Here is a 23,620-nt window from a genome sequence, read left to right on the forward strand (position 1 = left end):
GTTAAGAATCATGAACAACATATCTTCCCTCAATATGAGGGCATGTGGAGAAAGAGCAGATATCTGGGAACTTCAAGCCTCTATATTTATACAGAAGATAAAAGAACGTTCCGAGTGGAAATGACTTGCCCAAGGTCATGCTGCTAGATTCCCAACTCCCTGGTCAAGTTTCTTCCCACCAAGCTGCCTTGAATTATGGAACAAATGACATTCTCTTTAGGTTCCCCAAGATGCTTACATGCCCTGTGCCAAAGACAAGCTCTCACTATTATGGCTTCTCTGACTCTGACACTCATACCTGACCCCAAGGATCCTTGGAATGGGAAGATAGAAGGAACCTTGTCCTGTCATACAACAAGCACTTATTAAATATAGGTGGTCACACTGTGGCCATCCTGATAAGAAGCACCAAGGAGGTTACAGAGAAAGTCCAAGACACAAGATCGACAATCCAGCTGCAAAGACAGGACTGGGTCACAACATGATTCTGAAGCATCCAGATGATACATGGAGTACAAACACTGGTCCAAAATAGGAGAATGGAGAATCTGATGTGGGTATGAATGAAAAGGCAAGACTCCATGGAAATGGAGAGGTAACCAAAGGATGTGTAGAAACTAAAGAAAGGGGTGAAAGAATAGATGTTATTGTGGATGTGGAGGGGGAGGGTAACACACAAGAAAAGGCAAGGAGAAGGGAAGGAGTAGAAAGACAGAGAAAGAGAAGATCAAGTCTGATAGGATAGTGGTTTCCTCCCATGCCTCTCCAACCAGTCCCCTGCAAGCAGCCCAGGTTTGGGATCCCTATCCCTGGACCAGCCCCAGAAACTAACCGTGCCTTGTTTCTGTTTGACTCTTCACAGCTCCCCTTCGCTGAAGGCCTGTACCACTTTTATCACAATGGCCTTGCAAATGCCAAGAGAAGACGAAGCCTGCACCACAGGCAGCTGCTGGAGAGAGACCCCAGGGTGAGTTTTCCCTGGAAACCTGCTTCCCAGCCTCTGCTGCCATAGCTGAGCCCACTGCAGGAAGGTAGAGGGGCTAGCAGGGGACTTTGTATTAATGGCACTTAGTGTACTGTGATGGGCTCAATGAATGCTTTGCAAAGTGGATGCTCTGCTCCTCAGTCTTGTGCATAATGAGTCATCCTAGGCCCCTTTATAGGGCTTAGGATGACGGGGGCACAGGGATACCACCCTTTTACTGACTGTCTTGCCTTGAGTGAGGGTGAGGACTGTAGGTTGCCTGGGACATGCTTTGGCCTGTGATGGATGAGAAGACTCCATGCCATTTAGTGAGTCATTTTATGGATGATTTCTACTGGTGAATCCACATACTGAGTCTGCCATGCCTCATATTGTGAGTGGGAAAAAAATGACCAGAAAGTGATCTGCTAATGGCAGGCAGTAGACCTCAATATTCATGCATGATTGCGGCCACGAGACCAAGTCAGCTTTTCTTCTCGTCCTGTATTTTCTAGTACTGATCTAATTTACCATCAACTGTCCTCTTGATGCTCATGACCCCATTTTCCCATCCCCCATCTTTACCCTACTCCTGGACACCGGATCACAGTTCCTATTCCTCCCCGACAGCTCAGATTCAACTTTCCCTTAACCAAACATCTTATCTTAGCCACAAAGTAGTTTCTCTCCCATGTTTCCACTCCTTGCTTTCCAGAGTGGGAACTTTTGTAATCACACCTCCCACCATCCATCCCCCTGTACCTATACATTCACCCAGTTGGGTAGATTCTGATTTCTCTTATGCAACTCACTAAGAGGAAAAGTATGTAACAATCTAGGCAAGTTGCTGTCCATACACAGAAGGCAGCGTAACCTCTACCCCAGGACTCTCAGAGACGAGTTAATGAAAAGTGTGGCAGATGCATGAATTAGGGATTTGCAGGAGACCTCTTCTGAGCCAATGGAATCTGAAAGCTCATTCTTGTGGGACTTTTCATGGGAATATTTCCCTGAATTTAACTGGGGCTTTAATTAGGAATGCATATGAAGCAGGCTCCTCAGCAGATGCCCAGCTGACAGACCATAAGCAATTTCCCTTTAACTCCTCAAGCCAGGGATTCTCACCTTCCCAGAAGTGGACTTTATCTTTGCTTTTGCAGTGGCAGCCAAGCTGCCTGTGCTGCTGAGACAACGTCAGATATTCTTAAAAGACCTTGTAAGAAAGTATATAAATAAGAGAAAATAGCCAGACAAGGTGGCTTATGCCTGTCACCCCAGCACTTTGGGTGGCAGGGGTGAAAGGATCGCCTGAAGCCAGGGGATCGAGACCAGCCTAGACAACTTGGCAAGACCCTGTCTCAACAATATACAAATAAAAAAATTAGTTACAGAAGCAACATCACAACCTAAGGAAGATGGTCTCTGCTCTGTGTGATAACAGCCTTGGTGCTGGCTGTACCAATTAATTGCCTGGGGATTTCCTTGGGCAGCCGTGTGGGTAGGGGTCTTGCCTGTCTCATTTGTGAGTCCAAGGTGGGTACCTGTGGACAAAGTTCACTCTGGTACACTATGACATGGGTTTTCTGCACACTTCAACCATGCCCCATAATCTTGCCCTTTATGGTCAATTGTCTTCCTTCATTCCTTTCTTTCTTTCTTTCTTTCTTTCTTTCTTTCTTTCTTTCTTTCTTTCTTTCTTTCTTTCTTCCTTCCTTCCTTCCTTCCTTCCTTCCCTTTCTTTCTTTCCTTCTTCCTGTTTGATTTGGAGTCTCACTCTGTCATCCACTGAAGTTACATGCTCACAGCTACCACAACCTTGACCTGTTGGGCTCAGGCAATCCTTCTACCTCAGCCACCCTAATAACTGGGACTAAAGGTGCACACCACCATGCCAGGCTAATTTTTTGATTTGTATATTGTCAAGACAATTTGTCCAGGCTGGTCTCGAACCTTTGGGCTCAGACAATCCTCTTTTCTCTGCTTCCCAAACTGCTGGGATGACAGGTATGAGCCACCATGCCTGATGTTTTCTTTTATTTATATGCTTTCTTAAAAATCCCATTGGCTTCTCTTCTTCCATGATTAAAGGCATCGTCCCAAGATTACCCAGAGAAAACACACATAAAAGAAACTGGGGGCAGAAGGAAAGAGATGATTGAAAGGCTTAAGGAAGTAAAACTGAGAAAGAGTAAAACTCAAAAGCCATTGTTTGCATCAGAGAGACTATTTGGAACCACTAGACTAAGATTATCTCATTCTGGGACTTCTTGAAATGATCTCTGAAATGTTGAATCTTAAGTGTAGAGTGACTTTTTTTAAAAAAGAAGAAAATGAGATGGGTTGAGGAATAAAAAAGATCAGACAGTGGCGATTTTTTAATTATTTATGTATTTATTTAGAAACAGGGTCTTCCTCTGTCACTCAGGCTTGAGTGCAGTGATGCCATTATAGCTCATCGTAGCCTCAAACTTCTTGCCTTAAGTGATCCTCCCACCTCAGCCTTCCAAGTAGTTGGGACTACAGGCACATGTCACCACACCCAGCTAATTATTTTATTTTTTGTAGAGATACAGTCTCACTACATTGACCAGGCTTGTCTCAAACTCCTGGCCTCAAGAAATCCTCCAACCTTGGCTTCCCCATAAACTGGGATTATAAGAGTGAGACACCATGCCCAGCCCTAGACACTGGTGACTCTAATCATTTGTCTTTTTCCTCAAAATATTATTTATTATCACTAAAAAAGTGTATTATTTTACCCTTCATTATAAGGGTCTTGGTAGCCAGCTGTCTTTATCTGGTAGAGGTAACCATCTGCCTTGCCCACAAAAAAACAACATAAAATAGCCGGAAAATTGAAGAAGCTCAAATCTCCTGTATCTTTTCCTCTGTCTTCAAGGTTAAATGTCAAGAATATTGTCAATAATAAACTCATTCTAGGAAAGGAAGTGAAACACACACAAAAAAAAATCTCAAAAATCTTTGCAAAAGGAAAAAAAAACTGCTAATGGTGACTGTCTTGTTCCAAAATATTAGATTAAGGCCTGAGTCTTTCCTGAATTATGCTGTTGTGGCTGTCTAATTTTAGCATCTGCTGATAGCAATATATAGCAGTAACTATTTGCAAACAGAAATTGTTGACGATGAACAGTACAAAAGTTGCTATATAAGGATTCTGCCCTGTGGGCTTACAGACATTAAATGAATATCCCACTTCAAGGGTTTGCAAGCGCATTCAGACAAGCTGCAAAAAGGAAAAATAAATCAAGCATAGAAAGTATAGGAAGGAAATGAGAAGCAGAGTGGCCAGAAGAATTGTTGATCCAGTTTTTTGTCTCTTGTGTGGATGTCACAAGTTCCACTTGTGAACCAAAAGCTGAAGAGTAAATTGTTTTGTTATTCTCTGAAATGTCTCGTCTCCTAGAACTACTAACTTAAACCATGCTGGCAGCCCCATCTTCCTTCTCCTTCTTGTCTCTGCCTGACTTCTAGGTCTCTGTCATTCATTGTCCCAGGCTTGTGAAGCGGAATATAAAGGCCAGGGAACCATGCACATAAGCGCAGGCTGGTCTGAGCTGCTCCAGGCTTCCAGGGCTGGATCTTCCTAGGTCGCTTTCAGGCTAAAGAAGCCGCTGGGATCTGCTACCAACCCAAGAATTAAAAGAGAAAAAGATGGAGGGCCAAGGTAGTTTTTTGTTTTGTTTTGGCTTCAGAACAGAAATTTGAATAATTTTGGTCCCCCATTTGCAACTAATTTTTATGTTTAAGGGAAAAACAGGAAAAAAAAAGACTAAAAAGGGATTATTAAGTGCTGCTTTCAAGATGTTCATCTTTCTTCCTCAATATGCAGGACAATAGCTAAGAAAACAGATTCTGATGTAGACTATTTTTTGTTTTTAATTTTTATTTTATTTTATTTTATTTTTTGTTGTTGGAGTCTCACTCTGTCGCCCAGACTGGACTGCAGTGGCTGCTCCCGGCCACCACAGCCTCGACCTGCTGGGCTCCGGCGATCCTTCCGCCTCAGCCTTCCAAGTAGCCGGAATTACAGGCATGCGCTACCATGCCCGGCTGATTTTTTTGATTTATTGTAGAGATGAGGTCTCACTGCCCAGGCGGGTCTCAAACCCGTGGGCTCAGGCAATCCACTCACCTCAGCCTCCCAAAGGCGAAGGATTACAGGCTGAGCCATTAATTTTTATTTTAAACATGTGGGATACAATTCAGTGTTAGTTATACAAATGGTCATTATTCAGGTAAATTTTGGGTCTCAGTTAGGTCCCGCTTCACTTAGTTTGAGATCAGGACCCTTATTGATGAAATGTGTCCCTCTTTCCCTAGAAGTTTCCCACTACTGTCAATCCCTTTCTTGTAGTATTATGTTAATTGTTCAGGGTCCACTTATAAGTGGGAACATATGGTACTCAGTTCCTTGCTTCTGTGATAGATCACCGAGTATGATGTAGACTGTTTTGAAGGTGTTCTCTTGGCTTCCCAATTCTTTCTGCTGAAAGGTTAACAGGCTGCTGAGTATCATCATTTAGATACTAAAAATCAAATGTTGCATCTTGTTTATTTCTGTAATATCTTTGCATAGCACAGTTTTGAGTACATCGTAGATGCTCAGAAAATGACTGCCAAATGAATGGATAAATAACTATTTTTCTTCATAATTTTAATTCATGAAATAGTATTGTTTTTCTTATCTTATATTTTATTGTTATCTTAAAATGTGCATCCACGTGGAAACAGAAGTATCGGTTAGTCTTTTCTTTAGCTTCTCTTTTAAACACATTCTTAATTGTGGGTAATGGAAACCCACTCTGAGCCCACCCAAGCCCAATAAGCCTACTTCCAAGTTTTAATATCCAAGAATCCCCTGAAGAACCATTTTTAATCTCTAGGGCCAAGAACAAATATTCTCTGCCCAAGTCCTCTGTGAGATTTGTTCAACTTTAGCTTGAACAACATCAACAAATCTTGAAGCCAAACCTAACTTTAGTGTATAGTCAACATATCAAATCCTATAAACTCTACAAGTACTTAAAAAACTACTGGAGAATAGATTTATTTAAAGTCATATTCACTTCACAGTTCTGTCAAACCATCCTTGCACGTCTGAAATAGAGTATTAAAACAAAATATATTTTAAATGCATTAAGGACTCGTGTTGCTGTGTGGGCAACACATACTCGTTGTATGGAAACCAAGTAATTTAACAAAAAATAACCTGAGCTTCATTTGTTGAGAGAAGTTATATTTGACTCTAGAATTACAAATATTTTTTCTAAGCTATTTTATTACAACCATATTCTTCAAGATCTCTTCCCCCACCTTTATTTTATTTTAAGGATGTAGGGTACAAGTTAGGATTAGGTACATAAGTGGTCTATGTGAAGGTGAAGTTAGGGCCTCCCACTGGTCCTCATTCGCCTGGTTTAGGATCAGGTACTGTCAGTGATGTTATGTGTCACATCCTTCCCTGGTAGTGTCCCACTGCTGCTGATCCCTCTCTTTCAGTATTGTGATTACTGTTTAAGACCCACTTATGAGTGGGAACATGTAGTACTCAGTTCTTTGTTTCTGTGATAGATCACTGAGTATGATAGACTGTAAACCCATTCAAGTTGCTGCAAAGCCCATAATTTTGTCTTTCCTTATGGCTGCGTAATATTCCATTGTGTATATGTACCACACTGTTTTTTATCCAGTCCATTTTCAATGGGCAGCACAGTTGGTTCTATGGTTTTTCTATTGTGAATAATGCTGCAATAAACATGCATGTGCAAATATCTTTTTTGTAGAAAGACTTGAGTTTCTCTGGGTATATTTCTAGAAGAGGATTGCTGGGTCATATAGAAGGTCAATTTCTAGTTCTTTTAAAAATTGCCACACTATTTTCCATAGAAGTTGAACTAGTTTACACTCCCATCAACAGTGTAGAAGCATCCCCTTTTCTTGGCATACTCACCAGCATCTGTTGGTTTTGATTTATTGATTTATTAATGATGGCCATGGCCATTCTTATTGGAGGTAAGTGGTTTCTCAGTATAGTTTTGTCTTGTGTTTCTCTGATGATTTGTGAGGCTGAGCATTTTTTCATGTGTCTGTTGGGTGCTCATATGTCTTCTTTTGAGAAGTGGTCTATTCATGTCCTTTGCCCACTTTTTCTTTTTTTTTTTTTGAGTTGGAGTCTCACTCTGTTACTCAGACTGGAGTACAGTGGCTGCTCCCTCAACCTGCTGGGCTCCGGCGATCCTTCCACCTCAGCCTTCCAAGTAGCTGGAACTACAGGCGCACGCTACCATGCCGGGCTAATTTTTGATTTATTGTAGAGATGAGGTCTCGCCAAGTTGCCCAGGCGGGTCTCCAACCCGCGGACTCAGGCAATCCACTCACTTCGGCCTCCCAAAGCACTGGAATTACAGGCTGAGCCACCAAGCCCGACCTGCCACCAAGCCTGGCCATGCCCACTTTTTAATAGGGCTGTTCATTTGTTTCCCTTTGGCTCATTTAAGTTCCTTGTAGATTCTGGAGGTTAATCTTTTTCAGATATACACTTAGCAAATATTTTCTCTCAATCTGTGAGCTGTCTCCCTGCTCTCTTGATGGTTTCTTTTGCTTTGCAAAAGCTTTTCAGTTTGATGAGGTCCCAGTTGTCTATCTTATCTCTTATGGCATAGGCTTTTGGGGTTCCAATTTTAAGAGTCAGAAACACCTATCCATCCAGTGAAATTTTTCTTGGTTCCCTCACGTCAAAAAATGAGTAATGTTTTCTATGTATAATATTTGCCATGTATGTTTTGGCACTCTTATATTTCTAGTTCCTTTTCAATCCAGATGCATCCACATGTCTAATAACCATAGATGGCAGCTAGATGATCCAGAAACCATCTATTTTTGCTCTTTAAGGGTCTATTCTTTAACATATTTGTGGAATTTTTAGTATACTTTAATAACTTACAAAAATTAGTGTCACTAGATTATACGATCACCTCAAAAATCTCATAGAACAGTACCACCAGAGCCAAAGAGAATTTTTCTGTTCTTTAAAATGAACTGGATGTGATTTGTAAGCCTAGTGGTCAAACTCTTCTTTTCTTTGACTTATATTTGTTAATTATTTGATTACTTAGATTAAAAGTTGAGGAATAGAAAGGAAAACAACATTATCTTTGGGAAAGCCTACTTTCAAATTGAAAATGTCATGAAGAAAAATTTCCTCTTCCCCTTTTGTCTTGATAAAATCTTCGTCCAGTGGGTAACTAACAGAGTGTGCGTGCCCTCTGCTTACCAGTACAGTGGGTACAGGAAGGCATCACAGCCAGGGGGCTGGGTAAAGAAATTATATCATTTTAGTGCCTTTTTAAAAGGATTTACACCCAAACAATAGGCTGATGTTTGTACTCATACTTATTAACTCTCAAATGAGGAGGTTTGAGGCTCGAGGCTGCTCTAAGAAACATGTAGGAATTCTCCAATGTATCTTCCAAATTTTGATTTGGTTATATTTTACTTATTAAGAAACATATACTTGGTAGGTTTATTGTTAATATTATAGCAAATACAAAAGTAATCATAGCATTTTGTATTTTTGCAAAACTTTTATTCCAGAAGGCATTCGTGGCTGCTATTTCTCCACTGCCTCGTTTCCCCTTGGACCAAGGGTGGTTTGTGACTTACCAAAATTCCCATGATTTGTAAAGGGTTTTCATCACTCCACAGGGCTGCTCTGTCATGATTTGTAGTTCCTAAATGACTTTTCCCTGCTCCTATGTACAAAGAGAATTATAGAACAGGAAGAGTCCTAAGAAAACATTGATTCAGCCTTTTGCCTTAAAGCTTTAATTTTATCATTGAGATGAAATAGACCCAAAGAGAGTAAGTGACTTCCCTGGGGCCCCACAGCCATAACAGATGGAGAGAAAATAAAACTCATGACTCCTCTCAATATCAAGTCTGATTTTTTTTTGAGGAGGGGTTTCACTATGTTGCCCAGTCTAGAGTACATTGGCATGATTACGGCTCACTGTAACCTCTACCTCCTGGGCTCAGGTGATCCTTCTGACTCAGCCTTCCAAGTAACTGGGACTACAAGTGCAAGCCACTATGCCTGGCTAATTTTTATTTTTGTTTTTGTAAAGACAAAGTCTCACGATGCTGCCTAAGCTGGTCTTGAACTCAAGGGCTCAAGCAATCCTCTTGCCTTGGTCTCCCAAAGTGCTGAGATTACGGGCATGAGCTACCATGCCCTGCCTAAGTCCAATTTAAATGAAAAACCAAGTGAGGGTTGATATTACTTATGAACTTGTAGTTCTTTAAGAAATATATATCTCATTAATGAATAATTGGATTCTCTAAATTAAAAATAATATAGTTAAAAGAAACAAAGTTCCATCATAAATTGAGGTAACTTATGTGAATACAATGAACTCAGCTATAAATGGAAAAGTAAAAAAAAGGATAGAGAGCAAGAAAAAGGGTGGAAACTTGAGCTCACCATTCCGCTCAATTCACTTATGCCCTGAAGAGGTCATGAACTGAGCAGCTATAAGCAGCTGAACATGCAGTAGGCTTTGCTTCCCTGGTGCCTCTCACAGTGCGAGCATTTCATCTGTTTGGGCAAGAGATGACGCCATTTAAAGATAATATTCTTGGTACAAAATATTTCCTAAACCCAAGTCAATTTCTTCATCTGCTGTGAGAACAATGGGATGGGACCAGATTCTGTTGTGAAAGAAAACATCACTTTGCAAGACATCGAGACACAATACCGGCTTCTAATCTCCCTGAGAAATGTTCAAAGTTAACTTTAACCATGCATAATTTCCCCTTTACACACTTTAGAATTCAGTCCCTAAATTGCAATTCCTCTGTGAAAACGTAAACAAAGATGGTGGCTTCTCTTGTATTTCCTGAAAATACTCTGAAATGGGGAGTGAGGAAGGCAACATTGGGCAAAGGGAAAAACTTACCTGAAATGAGCTTGCAACAGAGGAAACTCGGAGGCAGGGGTGGCCCTTCAGAGTTACCCCAATGTGAAGGAGAGGAACCAGGCTATTGTGCCCCCATAATGATGAGTTATTGGCAAGGAACACTCCCCAAAAAGGGAGCATAGTCTTGGGCAAGTCACCTCCTGTTACCAAAGGTAACTATCAGTGAAAAACCATGTTTAGCAGCTAAATGAAATGTGTAATGACTCTGAAAAGGACATGTGGGGGACCCACTACAACTTCCACTGCAGCTGCCATGCCCACCTCACTCAAATAATCTTCAAAGAAGGAGACAAACGAACACTTAATCTAGGAGACATTTTATGGGAGCTACTTCCATGCATGGATGAGCCCCAAGTTCATCTGGTAGCATGAAGATGAAGTCAATATGACCATCCTTTTGAGGAGCTTAGTCTTGGAGGGGAATGCTCTGATCTGCTGTACCCTGGGACCTCCCCATTGTGTCCCACTCAGACCTCATTGTTTCACCTTTTCTGGCTTGGTGACACAGCTCAGAAGAACCCCTGCAATACTCATAGGATGAGCCTGAATTGATGATGGCGCTTCTGGAGGTGTCAAGAAAGTTCCAATTTACTCCCAGGCCCTTGAATAGGCATTTTCTTCTGAGGTTCAAGAATACCATATGGCTTAATGTGTAAGACAGCATTTCTCAACTAAGGGTGATTTTGTTTTTAGGAGGCACTTGGAAATGTGTAGACAGTTTGGACCGTCACAACAGGAGGTGCCACTGGCATCCAGAGATTCAAGACCAAGGATGCTGCTAAATATCCTGAAGGCACAAGACATCCCCCACAACAAGCAATTATCTGGGCCAAAATGCCAATAGTGCTAAACTTGAGAAACCCCAGGGTAGAGGAACAACCCTGGAGTTGGACAGTCATCATGTGATTTCTGCTCTGCCAGCTGGGTGGTCTTAGGCAGGTTATTACCAAAGCTTTGAGAACCTAGTTCCCCTATCTACAAAATGGAATGATAATAGGCATTAACTCATAGGATCAAAGGGAAGATCAGGCCTGGCGCAGTGGCTTACACCTGTAATCCCAGTACTTTGGGAGACCAAGGCAGGATTGCTTAAGCCCAGGAGTTGAAAACCAGTTTGGGCAACATCATGAGACCTCCATCTCAGAAAAAAAAAAAAAGATCAAAAGTTAGCCAGGCGTAGTGGTGTCTAGTCCCAGCTACTTGGAAGGTTGAGGTGGGAGGATCACCTGAGCCCAGTAGGTCAAGGCTACAGTCAGCCATCATCATGGCACTGCACTGCAGCCTGAGCAACAGAGTGAAGCACTTGCCACTGTGCATTTGTTTTCTACTACTGCATAGCAAATTAGCACAAACATAACAGTTTGAAAGAACATAAATGCATTAACTCACAATTTCTGTAGATTATAAATCTAGTGTGGCATGGCTGAATTCTCAGGGTAGGGTCTCAGTAGGCTAAAATCTTTGGGCTCTTTCTTATCTAGAGACCATAGAGAAGAATCCACTCCAGGCTGTCAGCAGAATTCAATTCCTTGGGGTTGCAGGAATGACGTTCCTGTTTCCTTGGGACTGTTGGCTGGGTTTGTACCCTGTTCCTAGGGCGGCCCGCCTTTCTTCTCATGTGGCTTCTTCCATCTTCAAGTCAGCAACACACGTCAAATCCTTTGTGTGTTCCCCTTCTCTCTGATGTCTCCTTCTGTTTTTAAGTACTTCCTTGGAGCCACCCAGATACCCAGGGTAATCTCCCTCTTTTAAGACCAGCAGAATACTGACATTAATTATATCCACAAAGTCACTTAAACAGTGTAATGTAAGCCGGGCTCGGTGGCTCAGCCTGTAATCCCTTGCCTTTGAGAGGCTGAGGTAAGTGGATTGCCTGAGCCCGTGGGTTCGAGACCCACCTGGGCAGGCGAGACCTCATCTCTACAATAAAATCAAAAAATTAACTGGGCATGGTAGCGCACTCCTGTAATCCCGCTACGCGAAAGGCTGAGGTGGAAGGATCCCCGGAGCCCAGCAGATCAAGGCTGTGGTGGCCGGGAGCGGCCACCGCACTCCAGTCTGGGCGACAGAGTGAGACTCCAACTCAAAAAAAAAAACAGTGTAATGTAACATAATCATGAAAGTAAGACCAGAGGCTAGAGACTGTGGGGGACAAAATTCTGCCCAACCCTTAACCTTTCAGGAAGAGTTAATATGACTTTCAGGGTCAGTGGCTCTCCCTGCACAGTCCAGGTCCCCACTCCCATCCCTTACTTCCCTCTTCCTGAGATTGCATTGAACTCAGAGGGGAAAATGAATCTGTGGATAGGTGACCTTGACTTTTGATCCTAAATAGTGAAGCAGAGAAACCCAAGTGGAGCGGTTTCTGACTTAACCTCCCATCTGGCGGTCAAATTCATTTTCTAGACACCACATGGAGAGGTCAGTGGGTGTAAACTGTTCTGCGGTGAAGCATTTGGAGAGTGACTTGGCAGCATCGGGAGGAGAATTGTGATGGTAGAAGTCCAGAGAAGAAGCAGCGGAGAGATGTTTTCATGGATGCTCCAACCTGTGGGGAAAGCTCATCTGCCCTCATCTGCTGCTTTTAGTATGCAGCAGGGGAGACTTCCAGCATCTCCTCTGGGCATTGCAGATGTGCCTGGCTTCCAGTCTCAAAGAGCTGCTGCTAGCACTATAATTAACTCTTCTGGGGGAACAAGGGAGAATTATCTACTACATCTTCAGAAAGGCATGGGGAAATCTGCTAAAGAGTAAGCCTGAGTTTTTTTCCAGATGTTGTGAGCACATTTTTAAATAATGGCTACTGTCCTCACTGCCGTGCTTACTAACGGAGAAACAGGAACATGCTGTGAGGCACAATGTCAGCAAGCCCTGACATCTGTGGGGAATTTTAACTCTCCTTGGGAGAATTCTAACAAGCCCTAGTGTAGATAAAAAGCAACATGAAGAGAAGAGTTGGCACCGTATCATCCTGATAATTTACAGGACCAAGACACCCAGGTAGTGGGCTAGTGAACTTTTAGGACTTTCTGGAAAAAAATCTTAGATGTCTGTAGGGCAAATTTCTCCTGACCTGCCTCATGTGATTTCCTCCCAACCTTCCCACAAGGGAGGTGCAGAAGGAGATGTGTTTAAACCTCCAAAATGCCTCTATGATTATCTTCTGAAAATGAGTATTATGTGTGTGCTTATGAAACTCTCAAGGTAACTCCTTTGTCTAGTTCCTCGTTAGAAAACCATGCATTTATTCAGCAAGTGTTTAGTGAACCCAAACTATATGAAGAGCACTCTTCTGGGTATGAGATCCAGCCATGAACAAGACAGAGTCCTCTTCCCATGGAGCATATGTGCTAGTGGGGATGAAGGAGAGAAGCAAGAAACAGATAACCAAACAATTGCATGGCTCAAGGCCAAAGCACCACAAAGATGAACAGAGCAGAGGGTGGGATGAGGACATCCCACAGGAGGGGTGTTTCTGTTTTACAAAAAGCACCCACTGGCAGCTACTCCAATAAGGTGACATTTACATATAGACTCTGGCCAGGTGTGGTGGTTCATGCTTGTAATCCCAGCATTTTGGGAGGCCAAGGTAGAAAAATTGTTTGAGCCCAAGAGTTCAAGACCAGCCTAGGCAACAAGGTAAGGTAAAACCTTTTCTGTACCTATATATGCACCTAGATATACATATGTCACCTGGGCTTGGTGGTATCCTGGATGTAGTAGTCTCAGCTACTTGGGAAGCTGAGGTAGGAGGATCATCTGAGCCCAGGAGGTGGAAGTTGCGGTGAGCTGTGATCATGCTACTGCACTCTAGCTTGGGAAACAGAGTGAGACCCCAGCTCAAAAAATAAAGAAATAAATGCCCAAAGACAGTGAGGAGGTATCCATGTGGATATCTGGAGAAAGAACATTCCAGGGAAAGGTACCAGTAAGGGGAAAAAAAGGTCTGGAGCCCAGGACACACTTGTGTTCTAGGAACAGTTAGTATTCCAGCGAGACTGCAAAGGAGTGAGCCAAGGAGAATGAGGAAACAGACAAGGTCAGAGAAGGCCAAGGGAGCATGAGCAAGGACAGCATCATAGGTCAGGGTGAGAACTTTGAATTGGATTTGAGTGAGATGGGATTTGTCTGCCTCCGGGAAAACAGTAGACTATGTGGTGGAGGTGGGGATGAGGAATGATTGGAAACCAGGGAGATCATTGTGTAATGAGTGCAATATTCCAGAAAAGGCCAGTAGCAAAGGCCAGGGTAGAAGTGGTAGAGGCGGTGAGAAACAAATCAGATTTGGGGGCATGTCGTGAAGATAGAGTCTTCAAGTTTGCTGATGGATTAGCTAAGAAATGAGAGAGAAAGTGAGAAGGCAAAGGTGACTCCTAAGTGATTGACCTGAGTTACTATAGAAGGGGTCCAGCACTTATGCAGATGGGCAAGACAGTGGGAGGAGCCATTTGATGGGGAATGGATGGGGAACTGAGAGCTTAGTGTAAAGCATACTAACATATGAGGTTTGTGTCAAGTAACCAAGTGAAGATGTGAAATAAACAAAAGAACTTAAGAATCTAGGAGAGAGATCAGAATTTGAGATATAAAGTGGCGGGGAGCACCCACATACTGTTAGCCTTCAGTGCCAGGAGTCTAGCTGAGATTGCCTCATAAATAGAGAAGAAAACTTGTGTGGGACTGAGTCAGAGAGCACTCCAAGATTCAGAAATCGAGGATACAACTGGGTACCAGCAAAGGAGACAAAGAAGCAGAAATTCATATAGGAAGAGGGTCAGAGGTCAAGAGAAGACCAGTTTAGTCAACGTGTTCTACCTCATCCTCATCTCATGGGAGTAAATTGAACACCTCTGTGATTATTTCTTATTAGAGATTTCAATGTTTCTTCACTTTCCCCCTCTCTAATCTATTTTTCAAACCTTTTTTCATTGGGTATTGAAATTCATGGTACACCCATGAACTTAGGAAATTAAAATGATAGCATGAATTTTGTTTCAACTGGACACTGCTGTGACTGGCCTGAGCAGTGTGCTTTAAAGCAAGGAGTCACATTGGACCCAGAATAATGAGAATGTAGCACCTAAAATCTCAAGGCCAACGAGGCATCAGCTCAGAGCCACAACCGGATTCTATAAGTTGCCGGACGAAGTTACCAGGAAACAGCCTCTGTCTGACATGGCAAGAGAAGACTCTGAGTCAGGCACCTCTTTTTTATTTTAAGAAACTATATAAAAGTCATGAGAAAGATCAAGTTTGATTGCAAACCCAACGGAAAAAACTTTAACCTCCAATTAACAAGAATTAAAATCCAAGTTGTGTTGGATTTCATCCAGGTCACATTTTCATGGACTTCAGGAAGATAGAGTTCTTAAAATAATTTCCTGTTAAGTCTCAAAAAAAAATCTATCTAGAATGTAATTTCTCACTCCTCAAACTACGGCTCCAAAATAAATTTTATTCAATACTTAGCTTAAGGAAACTATAAATGTTCCTTGGTGGTGACTTAAATGAATGGTTAAAATAGATATGTCTATCTAGCTACTGAATTTTCCTAAGATAATGTTCTGTGAGGCAAAAGTAAGTTTGAAATTAGAGATGCATCAAAAAGGTTTTTAAAAACACTCTATAGAATCTCTTTGGGTATTTTTAGGTTGGTCTAGTCATTTTCCCTTACGGTGCCCATTGACATCTTTGTGATCGCATCTGCATCCATAAACAGGTTCCGTGCTCTTAAATCCAAATCAAGGGAACTTTGAAAATGAGTGGAATTGAATTCCTGCCATTTCCAGTAATTTCAAAGCCTTGTGGGTTCAGGAGAGGATAAGAGTGCAGCTAGGTCTAGAAATGAGTAAACAGCAGTTAGACAAAGAGATTCATGTCTGAATAACAACCCAATTGCTGGAGTTTATCTAATTGGTTTGCCATTATCTGTACCGAAAATGTTGTGTTTTCCATCTTCTCTATGGCAAGCATGTCCCATTTAGCAATAAAGAATGTATTGCTCAAGAGAAAACAGGTAAGACAAAACAATTTTCCATTTTCTGTTTCCCCTGAGAAGGGAAAGCAGCCCACCCCAAGTAAAGAATGTCTTAATGGATGTTAGTTTATAAGCACACCTCAGAGAATTGACATGAGAAAGCCCCTCTCCCCAACAGAAGCAAAGCAAAGCAATTAAAACTGTGTGGAAAGAAACTCAAATAATTCTCTATGAGGGAGAGAAGGAATATGAGGGAGAGGATCTAATTTGAGGTCATTCTTGAGTTCCAGAACTTGCTCTGACACTGATTAACCCCTGTTTTCCTTGAACAAGCCATTTTATCTCCCAGTCTTCAGTTCCCTTATCTCTACAATGAGGTGTGTGGACTAGTTGGTGTCTAAAATGTTCCCTCAGGTCTTCATAGCTGAGATTCCAGGGACAAGCCTGAAGGCTCTTCAGATGCTTAACAGCAAAGCAAAGACTAAAACCCAAATATTCCCACTAGTTTGTGACCTTTCTTTACATATCTTCATCTTCATCTGAGAAATGGGCCTTTCTTGTCTCAGGGAAAATGTTAAACGATAATTGCCACTTCCATCAAACCAGATATTGACAGATAAGTTTTACAAAAACAAGGTTAAATATCCCACTAGTTTATATTGTTCTTATTTTTCGAAACTTTGTAATAAAAAAAATTTAAGAAATAAGTCTTATTATGTATATACCCTAACTATATTACATAATTTATGTGTGGCCCAAGACAATTCCTCTTTACTCAGTGTGGCTCAGGGAAGCCAAAAGATTGGACACCCCTTCTCCAAAGTGTTTAAAAGAACTACCATTTACATATCAGTATCTTCATCTTGTAGAAGAGAATTTCAAATCCTGTGTTGTTCAGACCAACTCAGCAGAGTTCTTGTCTCGGGAAAAATGTTAAATGATAAGGTAGAGGTTATTCATCTACTCTAAATATAATAGCTCTTCTTTCGTGTTTTATAAATTAGGATCCAACTTAAGATTTCACTTGGCATCATGGGTGTGGAGGAGTTGGGGTCCTTCAACTAAAAATAAACTTTGAAAACCATTGATTTCTAAACAAATCCTGTTTTCCAGGCCAGTCTATCAGTGTGTCCAACAGAGGTGACAAACAGAATGCCTAGAGAGGCCAAACAAATAAGTGATAAATTGGGGTGGACCAGATGTGAGCAGGGCAACAACTCAAGCAGGAGTTATGTGAGGAGTACAATAGGGAGTGGTGGGGACTGTGGAAACTCAGAGTACATGTGCTGTCAAAAGGAGAAAGCAGATCCTCTTTCTCAGCTGATCATTATTGCCAATAATGGAAGCCCATCATTGGCAGATCTACAAATATCAACCTCTGTACAGAATCTTGGGTCTTTAAAAAAAAATTAGTGACTAAACCAAAATGTCTTAACACACTCTTCAAGCTAAAGAAAATGTGTCAGCAGAACAAATTTGCATAAGCACCACCATTTTGCAATTCCTACTGTACAGCCTCCCAAGTCAGGATGGCCCAGTATCTGACAAGACATCTCTGGAACCAGTCTTTGACTCCATTGTTTGCCAAGGCAGACCACATAAAAGCTCTTCCTTAAGGTAACTCCAAAGCTGTCTCCTTGTAGCCTTGATTCACAATCCAGGTTCTGATTTTTGGAGCCAAATCATTCCATATTCCATGTGAGAACCCTTCAAACTTGAAAATAGTTATCATGTTCCCTGGACCTTCTTAAAGTAAACATTCTGGTTCTTTCAGATGTTTAATCGAATTTGGCATTCATTCCCCATGCCTTCTTGAGCCCACTTCTCTGAACATTATTTGGGAAGTAAACACACCATCCAGGCATACTCTTAAGGCACAGCAGTCTCAGACTCTTACTTCCCATACTTTCCCGTATTTTAAAATGTACTCTTTTTATTAAGACATTGTAAGATCATTTTAACCTTTTCTGGAAATTATAGATCTTATTGATTAATACTGGCCCTACAATTAGCTAAAATTTCTAGGTCCTTTTCAAATGAGCTAGTAACCAATCTACCCTTGGAGGATTGAGGTATTGGTTCTAAAACAAGAGACTTTAAAAAGGATTTACTTTTTGAATTTTTCAACTTGTTAGAGTTCATTCTGACTTGTCAAGATTTTATTAGATCCTGATTCCATCTCTTTCTCAGCTTCCTGTCATCTATGGTTTTAATCAGTATCAATATTCTCAACCAGTTCTTAATTAAAAGGTTGAATAGGAAAAAAAATGACAAAGTTCAGAACCGTTTGTCCAAGATGATATCAATCTATTAATATAGACGCTAAGGAGTATCTTACACTGATCCCATATTAAAAGGAAATTATAAATCGCTCAAAGTCCCAAAAAATCATTCAAGTGAAATGAAAAACAGTGTCTCACCAGAGAGGCTATGCAGAGATGTGTTTACAGGGCTTAACTGCATCACTCTGAATCTAGTTGACTTGTCTGTGTGTATTGCTTTCTCAGAAATCAGTTTATTTGCCATGGAGCAATCTAATATAGTTATTCACATGGCCGAAATCACCAGACTAATCAATTTTCAATCTGGTCCTTTAAGACAGTTTGAATCCAGTTTATAACTTGTCCACACATCTACAACTGATTGATGTTTAATCACAAAAAATTTAATTAGTGAACAAAAATCAATAGCTAATTGTTAATTATGAGAATACTAGGTGGCACTCAAGTGTGGACCAAATCAAATTTTTATAAAATTTAATAGCTATTCTTTTTAAATGAGTAATTCAAGCCATCTCAGACACAGACAAATTCAATCAAAGATTATATCTTCCACAGCTAAACTATAACCTAATATTTGACTTACATCCATGTCCCCCCCAAAATTATTCTAACATTTATTCATGTGACATGGGCAAGTCACTTAACCTGAACTAATTTTGTCCATTTTATCATCTCTACCATTAAAAAACAATGAAAGTCCAAGCGTCTGGAAATAAATTTCCTTAATTTTTAATCTTTATCATGAAATCACAATAAAAGTACAAATATCTGCAAATAAATGCTTGAGACTTCAAAAATAGAGGTGTTGGCTCCATCTTTGAAAGTACACGTTAGTTTCATAAATACATTATACCTTTGCCAGAGCAGAAAAGGTGATGGTGTCATTTACTTCTCTTGCTCTTCTCCTACTTAATTCTCTACTTGTTCTCCTTGCCTGCCCTTAGTCTGTGAAAAAAATTGGTGTGTACACAATTGTTCCCTTTTCACTCCTGCTGTTAATCCAGTGTGGGTTGATAGAAGCTCTGATTAGCATAATATTTCAGTAACTGGTTCTGTTAAAGTTTCCACCATCTTGAAATGCCACCATCCTGACATATGGCTTCCTGGACCCTGGAAGAGAACGAGGAAGTGAAAGTATGATAAACTCAACTCACTCATCAATGCCATAGTTTGAAAATGTCATGTCACTCTCCTCACCAACCATTGGCCAAAACTAGGCACAATGCTTGTCTTCATGGGAACTGGCCAAGAAGTTTAGTTCTCCCCTGTGCTCAGGAAGGAGGGATAAACTGGATATGGGGAGCCATAGGAGTTCCTTGCACTGTGTTTGTTTTTATTAATAATAGCATATTCTATTCTTCTGAGTAATTCTTTGGAATTGAGACCTTCCCATAAGTTCAGCTCTCATGTTTAAATTATCTTGGCAACAATTACTACTATGTAGTCTCTTGTTATTGAGAAAGGATGGTGCATTGACTCCAAACTCGGACACTTGTAATGTCCTTATATGGATGGCACAACTTCTCTCATCATATATGACCTTATATGACAGAAACTGGCTCCTCCTTTATCAAGAGGTAGAGTCCATTTCTCTACCCACATGAAGGTTTTGTGACTCTTTATCCTGGAAAGTGTGGAGCGGATGATATTGTTTCAATTCTGGGTATAGCCAGCCCCGACTTAACCTAGTAGCTTCCTCTTGGAAGCCAACCACCACACAGGAAGTGTGACCACCCAGAGAACACCATGCTGTGAAAAGGCCAAGCTAGCTGGAAATGTTGATATACTATAGGGAGAGAGAGAGGCCAAGGAACACCAAGATACCAGACATATGAGTGAAAAAACCATCTTGGAAGTGCATTTTTTTTTTTTTAGCTCTTAGCCTTTCCAACTGATGTTACCTAGAGACAAACCATCAGTCATATAACTTCTTAATACCTGACTCCAAAAATCTTGAGCCAGATAAGCTGGTGGTTTTATGCCATTAACTTGTGACATTATTTATTAGGCAACAATAAGTAACAAGAAGACAAATGAACTGAATCATGGCATGCAGCATGTTGAAATGGGCAAACAGGCTGAGCCCTAAGACACTACACCCTGGAAGTCCATAGCATATCATCATTGTCTTTAAGTCAGTGTTGAGTCTTTGGATATTGTTGTTTCTGCGGTGGTGTTTAATCTAACTTGTATACTTGTTTTAGTTTTATAGTTGCATAGGAACTACAGTCATTGGGAGTTGTCACCTAATTGTATTTTGTATAAAGATTCCATTTTTGGTGCAAGTTTAAGAAATCAATGCATTTGAAAAAGACCTAAAAGAAGTGGACTTTTTCAAAGTGTGCTTTGGCATGAAACAAAAACTGTGTGTCCCTTTCAACACAGTGATATCAACAGGTGACAACATGTGTGGTAAAAAGAGAGTTAAAGGAAGAATTAGAAGTTGTGAGTTCTTTCTTTTTTTTTTTTTTTTTTTTGAGTTGAAATCTCACTGTCACCCAGACTAGAGTGCAGTGGTCGCTCCCAGCCACTGAAGCCTCAACCTGCGGGGCTCCGGTGATCCTTCTGCCTCAGCCCTCCACGTAGCTGGAACTACAGGCGCGTGCCACCACGCCCGGCTAACTTTTGATTTATTGTAGAGATGAGGTCTCTCCAAGTTGCCCAGCGGGTCTCAAACCCACAGGCTTCAGGCAATCCACTCACCTCGGCCTCCCAAAGCGCTGGGATTACAGACTGAGCCACCGAGCCTGGCTGAAGTTGTGAGTTCTAATCACAACTGTGTCGCTTATTGTCCATGTGGGCTCCAGAAAACCACTTAGCTTCTAAGGTCCTCAATGTCCCCCTCTGTGAAATGATTAAGGTTATCAGCTGTGCTTATTTCATGTGCTTATTTAAATCAAATACAATAGAAAACAAGGTTCTCTGAAAACTTTGACATGTTACTATTTTTCATAGAGATTTGGAACAGCTCTTAAGTTTTATGGTGATAAATTTTAAAATAACCTGATGAAAAAATGTGTAGAAACTGAGTTTCAAAGAACCTCCAATAAAATTATTTTTTTTAATTCAAATCAGCACATGATCAAATAGGAAATTACACTGGATTTAAATTTTCCTTGAAGTATGAGGAAACTTGCAGTCAGCTGAAATTTCTCATACTGCTTGGTCTAGAAAAAAATTGAGGAATGAATTCAGAGCTTTCATTCCTTTCTGAATTTCTGTAACCCCCTAGTCTTTCTAGTGTGTAGAATTGGAACTAGAATTATGAACTTTGAATTAATCCTAATTAATACTAGGTCCACCACTCCACTTTTCAATTGCTTGAGTTTACATAAGTTATTTGACTTCTTATAATCACATCTATAAAATGTGGTTGATGATAGTAGCACCTATCTCAAGGGTTGATGTGAGCATTAAATGAGATGATACTAGGGTGTTTAAAAGATGATAGCCATGGTTATATTTTGTTCTCTAGCATTTAATTACATAGTGACTGATACTGATTTCTTAGACTTACCTATATATTAGCATCTTTGTTTGCTGCCCTTTAACAATTTTTCATGTCATTTTAAAAAATCACAGTTATGAGTAGGTGATTTTATTTTCATTGTGGTTTCACTAAAAAAATACAGTTTACAGTTCTAAAATCAAATACAAGACTTATAATTAACCACAATAGTCTTATTCCCCAGCTCTCTCAAATTCCAAGTCTCAGTCTCTCAGGTGCATTGTCTGTCAATTCTTTAACTGCATCTTGCACTATTTAACTCCACATTTTTAAATAATATATGCATGCTGAAATGCATTGATTTGTTTAATTTCAGATGTTACCTATTTGCTTTTTTCTATGAAGGATGAGGATTTAACTTTCTCAAATGCAATATACTCAAGCACACATACACACATATCATTATATTAGTATGAATATTTAAGTATTATTCACAGTTGAGCTACTTATACCAATAATATTGCCTTTCTCAAACGGCTTTTTGTTTTTTCTGGAGTTAATGATGGCCTTAAGTTTTATTTGTTCATTTTCCTATGTCCTTATGTCTAATTTTTTCCTCTGCATTTTCAGATAGTTTCCTAAATCTCCTCTCAGTATGATCAAATGTATCGACTAAACTATTTATTGCGTTATTTAGTTGAGTCATTCATCCATCCATCCTGGAGCCACAATTCCTTGATGGCTTACTATGTAGTGGTTGCCCTCTGGAACCACCTCACTTCTCTTACCCTAGCACTTTCTTCCAATCCCAGGAATTCCCTTGGGCTTCACAGCTTTGGATCTCTCTTTCCTGGATCTCCTTCATTACTCTACCTCAGACTTCTCCCTCATTCTGATGGAGAATATTCTTCATGGGAAGTGATTTTTCAGGATTTTGAATTTATGTTTAAATAAATTGATAGGTTTTGCTGATTATCCATTATTAGATTGGAAATAAATGTCTCTCATAATGTTGGAAGTGTTCCTCCCTTAGCTTTTCTTTCAGTGGTGCTGTGGAGAGGCCTGTGAACATTCTGATTCCTGTTTCTTTGTTTCCCTTTCTCTCCAGAATTTATTTTGGATTCTCTGCATTTTGTAGTGAAATTTATATCTTTTCTATTTTTATTTAAATTTTTTATTTGCTTTACTTTCTTTTTTCATAAAAGCAGAGTGTTTTATTGCTAGTATGGTATTTGAATATTCACTGCAAAACTTTTAAATGTTTGAAAACTTAGAGTGTCTCAGGGTGTGTCTGTGTAGCACATCCACATGCAAATATCCTTGTTTCTCAGATAAAATTGCTGATTCTACTCTTGAAGCGGTGATTCAAACTGGGTTTAAGCAGTACTTTTTTATGTTAATGCACAAGTAATACATGAATGCATTTTTATGCTAAAAATTCACTCCTCCCTTGAAGAAAATACTATTACCGGTTTAAAGTATAGCTTTCAGACATTTTATTTTATGTCAACATGGATATATGTGTACATATGTAAATAGAGTTTTATTTTTTGTTCCAGGATTTTTTAACTAAAATTGAAACATATTTGTATGTACTATTTTGCAAATTTTCTTCCCCCATATGTAGTATACACTTGACTTATAAGCAACACATGTATTAAATTTTTTCTTATTAACACAACTGCATACCATTACAAAATGTACGTATGCTGTTTATTTAACTATTAACCTATTGGTGGAAATTTGTTTCAGATTTTTCACTACATAAATAATGTATGTGTCTTTGTTCATGTGTGTAATTGTTTCTTTAAGATAGCCACCAGAAATGGAATTGGTGGATCTACATTGTGTTTTGGTTCTGAACTGATGGTTATGCTTCATTCCAAAATGATGCCACGTGGAGATCAGACATGGGTCCTTTGTGTTTCAGAAAGTATGACAGAGCCTCCCACT

At 40.2% G+C, this 23,620-nt stretch overlaps 1 protein-coding gene across 1 annotated transcript in view; it reads left to right on the forward strand.

Moving 5' to 3' along the window:
• The first annotated feature begins 559 nt into the window (after positions 1–559).
• LOC103275383 (neuroendocrine convertase 2-like) overlaps positions 560–23,620 on the forward strand; it is a 161,553-nt gene continuing 138,492 nt past the window's right edge. Inside the window, exons 1-2 of the mRNA XM_008072797.2 lie at positions 560–595; positions 863–967. Of these exons, the coding sequence (XP_008070988.2) occupies positions 560–595; positions 863–967 (141 nt within the window). The remainder of the gene's footprint in view (positions 596–862; positions 968–23,620) is intronic.

This window comes from Carlito syrichta, unplaced genomic scaffold, assembly GCF_000164805.1.
Source record: "Carlito syrichta isolate Samal-C Ts95f unplaced genomic scaffold, Tarsius_syrichta-2.0.1 Scaffold115608, whole genome shotgun sequence".
NCBI classification, from domain to species: domain Eukaryota; kingdom Metazoa; phylum Chordata; class Mammalia; order Primates; family Tarsiidae; genus Carlito; species Carlito syrichta.